The 4,383-nt window shown below is 52.8% G+C and overlaps 1 protein-coding gene across 1 annotated transcript; it reads right to left on the reverse strand.

The window, feature by feature from the left end:
• Window positions 1–589: 589 nt before the first annotated feature.
• On the reverse strand, window positions 590–1,504 carry LOC119272940 (noroxomaritidine/norcraugsodine reductase-like). The gene is made up of 2 exons (XM_037554280.1): window positions 1,408–1,504; window positions 590–1,326 (listed from the first exon to the last, which is right to left on the reverse strand). Exons 1-2 carry the CDS (start codon window positions 1,502–1,504, stop codon window positions 590–592), a joined length of 834 nt encoding a protein of 277 aa, XP_037410177.1.
• Between the last annotated feature and the right edge of the window lie 2,879 nt (window positions 1,505–4,383).

Consider the following 4,383-nt stretch of genomic DNA (forward strand, 5'->3'; position numbering starts at 1 on the left):
CCTACATAGGAATAGGAATCCATTCCTATAAATCAAAGAGCTTCAAAGAAAATTTTCCTTTATAAATCATATCCTATTGAATTCCTACAAAAATCGTACAAATCAAAGGAGGCCTGAGGATCTGTTTCTCGAGCATTTTGCCGATGATACCACAAATCCAGAACCAAAGGCAATGATGCACGATTTAATTAGAGGCTTGCACAATGGAACCAGAGAGCGGTGGGCGAGGCGTGTAGAACAGCCTCGCGTCGGCACGCTCCATGGCCAGCGCCGTATACGCGAGGAGCAGCGTCGCCGCCGCCACCGCACAGCACAGCACGGCTCCGCTCCGGCAACGGGCGCGTCATCCCATGCATCTGCGCAAGATGCGAATAGTACGGGCGATTAATTAGAGAACAAATGTACCACACCTAGCCCATCGTCAGACAAATAGGAAATTACCGAACTATCCTTGAGCCAAATTTTCAGTCCAACCATACAAACCATTGGATCAATTATTATGTACTACTACTCCTTGCAAGTTTACACACCTTAAAATCTGTAAATAACTAGTAGTAGTTTAAACAAGCGAGACCATATATAGGCCTAGCTAGGCGGCTACGGTACGGCCGCCATCGACGCAGATGACCTGCCCGGTGATGTAGGAAGCAGCCGGCATGCAGAGGAACCCCACGAGCGACGCCACCTCCTCTGGCTCGCCTAGGCGGCCCAAAGCGGTGCGCGCGCTCTCCGCCTCCCACATCCTCCCTGCCGCATCTGAGTCGATCTGAATGCCGCTGCTGTCGAGGAGGTCCGTCCGGACTCCTCCCGGCGCGACGCAATTGACCCGGATGCCGTCGCATGCCCACTCAACGGCGAGGGTACGGGTGAGCTGGTTCAGGGCCGCCTTGGTCGCCGAGTACAGCGACAGCGTCGGGTATCCGAGCAGCCCGCCAATGGATGAGATGTTCACCACGTTGCCGCCGCTGCCGGCGAGGAGGAGCGGGTGCGCCAGCTGCGCCAGGTGGAAGCACGACTCGAGGTTGGTGGCCATGAGACGGGCGTACTCCTCCGCCGTGCACGCCGTGGCCGCCCCGAAGAAGGTCTGCCCGGCGTTGTTCACAAGGATGTCCAGCTTGCCCCCCAGCTCGGCGCTGGCCGTTGCCATGAGCGCCTCCCGGTTGCCGCGCACGGAGACGTCGCATGTTGAGCCCGTGACGCGCGCGCTCAGGCGGCCCGCGTCGGTGTCCGCGGCCCATCCGCGCAGCCGCTCCTGCACGTCGCCGTCGCTCCGGGCGCAGGTGTGCACCCGGACGCCGAACCCCGCGAGCTCCTCCACGATCGCGCCTGCGCCATGCATGGTTCGCAAGTGATTGTGTCAGTGTGTGCGATCAGTCACAAAGCTAGCGGCGTGAAAGAAAGAAGCACGCAGGGCGTACCCGATTCCTTTGGTTCTGCCGGTGACGAGGGCCGTCTTGCCGGCGAGGCTCCACCGCTCCTCTCGGCTTGCTGCTGCTGCCGCCATCTTGGGTCGACCGATGCGTGTATCTCACTGACTAGACTTGTATATATATACGACGATGATGCTATTAGCTCTCGCGAGAGACTACGACGTGTATAGATGCTTTGCTCGGGGAACTTTTGTCTTGTACGATGAGTACCTTCTTCTTCTTCTCTCTTTTTTTTTTGCGGGTGATGATTACACTAGCAAAGTGACCATAACTAACAAATCCATCGGCGCCGTCGCGCGGTGCTCGGCCGGGCAAATTAAGGTTTCTTTCAGGATCCAATTAAGAGTTGCTTTTAAAAAAGGAGCTATATATGTATAACCAATGGAAACGACTACTTTTTTTTTGCGGGGTGAAAGACTTTCGTTTCATCAGTCTGGATCAGGATGATCCAAGGAGCATAATTAAGTTTACAACCTCTTCAGGTGCTGATCACAACCAAACGGCTGTTTTAACACAGGCACGTCCTTTTCTAGCTAGCTCATTACTAACTTGATTACTCTCCCTTCTAATGGCTCTAACCTTCACTTCTCTTCCACCATAAGTACTCGCTTTAATCTCATGAACGAGGTCTGCGTTTGGTGACCGGTCTGTAGACTTGTGCATGAGCATAGCAACAACCTTTGAGCAGTCTGTCTCGAGGATGAATGGTGCTGAGCTCCACTCCATAGCAAGGGAAACCCCTTCTCGACATGCTTCCAGTTTAGCTGCTAGTGCATTATGGCATGTGAACATGTGGCGTCAAGATGAAAAAACGATATGGCCCCCCGCGTCTCCAATGACCATCCCGATGTCGCCATTCCCTGCTTGCTCCGAGGAAGAGCCATCGATGTCGAGCTTCAGCCAGCCGTCGGGAGGCGGCTCCCACCTATCCGGTTGTCGTGGCACCCCGCCCCTACTGGTTGGTTTGCTGAACGACGGTCCAGCCACATGGGGTGCCGACAGCTGCACCGCCATTTTGCCTTTCTCATGGTGGCCTTGGGGATGCTGCTGGATACAAAGGAGGGACGTGATGTAGCTGTGCAAGAATCTGCGTGATGTCTCGGTCGGGGGAGCCTCCTTCTCATGTGTGATCTCATTTTGGACATGCCATGAGCGCCACATAGTCATCAATAGAGCCATTCTTGAGGTGCTGGTGAGTGGCTCCAGCACCTCAAACAACCACTCCGGCCCTGTGTTGCGATCAGAGCTAATATCTGGCAGCGGCCAATCCTGCGCCATGGCACACCATAGGTCCACCGCACGAGGGCACTCACACATAGCATGGAAGCCGTCCTCGCATTCCATTCCACACACATGGCATATATTAGATGGTTCCAAGTGACGAGAACATTGGTTGGACCAAGTGGCCAGAGAATTAGTCACAAGCCGCCATGCAAAGACGCGTACCTTAGAGGGAGCAGGGCACCCCCATATGATCTTCCAGATGGCATGACGACCATCTGGTGCCCTGCTCGTAGCACATGCCGATGGGCGCTCACATTCGTCCATGGCTAGGCGGTAGGCCGAACAAACGGTAAATATGCCGTTCTTCTCTGGCGCCCAAGCAAGGGTGTCGTCAAAGCAACGGCGGCAAGCCCGGATGCGTGTGATGGCATCAATGTCAACCGGGAGGAGGTGTCGACGAAGAAGGTCCAGCTGCCATGCGCCACGCTCATCAAGAAGATCCTCCACTCGCCTCAGTCGGCACGTGCCCTGCGATGTGATGAGGTTCCCTCCATGCTCCCTCGATAGCCACCTATCTCGCCAAATGCGAATATTTTTGCCATTACCAACGCGCCAAGTCAGCCCTTTCTTCAGAAGTTCGAGGTCGTGCTGGATGCCCTGCCAAGATGCCGAAGCATTACCAGAAAAAACTGTATCCTCAAGGCGCCCATCAGGATAGTATCGAGCTTTTAGAACCTGCGCACATAAACTATCTGCTCTAATTAGGAGGAGGCGCCAAGCTTGCCGGGCTAGCAGAGCTTGGTTGAACATGCGGTAGTCTCTAAATCCAAGGCCTCCCTTGGTTTTGTGCGCCATAATATTTGGCCAAGAGATCCAATGTATTTGCGCTTCCCTTTAGAGGATCCCCACCAAAAGTTCCTGACCATGCGGTTCAAGTCGTCACAAACAGACACTAGAAGTTTAAACACACTCATCATGAAGGTTGGGATTGCCTGCAATCATCACTTCTTTCCCTGCCGAGGAAAGTGTGTCGCCCCATGCAATAATCAAAAGTATATGATAGGTTGATCGGACCTTCTTGAAGCAAATGATGCAAAATTTGGGTTTCGCTCACAGGTGGATTGACTGGATAATGTCTTGTGTCACCATTGTGAGGTACAATGTGAAATTTAATGGAACCCTTCTGGATTCATTTGCACCGACGCGAGGGCTTCGGCAAGGTAATCCACTCTCCTCTTTTTTGTTCCTTTTTATTGCTGGCGGTCTCTCGGCCTTGTTGAAGTATGGTGAAAGGAGTGGGAATTTGGTGCCACTCAAAATCTGCTGGCGTGCCCCGCGGATCTCCCACTTGTTGTTTGCACATGACACCCTACTCTTTTTCAAGGCTGATAATGAGCAAGCTGATGGGATCCGTAATATCCTATGTCCTACGAGAAAGCAATGGGCTAGTTGATTAACCCAGCAAAATGCAGTATCATGTTTGGGAAATCTTGTCCGGAGAACAGCCAAGTGAGTATTCATTCGACCCTACAGGTTGAAAGGTCAACCTTTGAAGAGAGATATCTCGGGCTGCCTACACTGGAGGGGCGGATGTCGAAAGGAAAATTTCAGATTCTTCAGGCACAGCTGACCAAATGGAAATGACTACTTAACACTAGTAGTTGATTAATGTCTCATTTCTGGCGGTGTTAGGCGATCCATCAAGAATTCATGATTGATCAGTTTGTAT

This window comes from Triticum dicoccoides, chromosome 3A, assembly GCF_002162155.2.
Source record: "Triticum dicoccoides isolate Atlit2015 ecotype Zavitan chromosome 3A, WEW_v2.0, whole genome shotgun sequence".
Classification (NCBI taxonomy): domain Eukaryota; kingdom Viridiplantae; phylum Streptophyta; class Magnoliopsida; order Poales; family Poaceae; genus Triticum; species Triticum dicoccoides.

Coding starts and splice junctions, on each gene's coding strand:
- LOC119272940 (XM_037554280.1), bottom strand. CDS start 1,504: ATGGCGGCAGCAGCAGCAAGCCGAGAGGAGCGGTGGAGCCTCGCCGGC. Junction 1,327..1,407: donor AGGAATCGGGTACGCCCTGC/GTGCTTCTTTCT, acceptor TGCATGGCGCAG/GCGCGATCGTGGAGGAGCTC.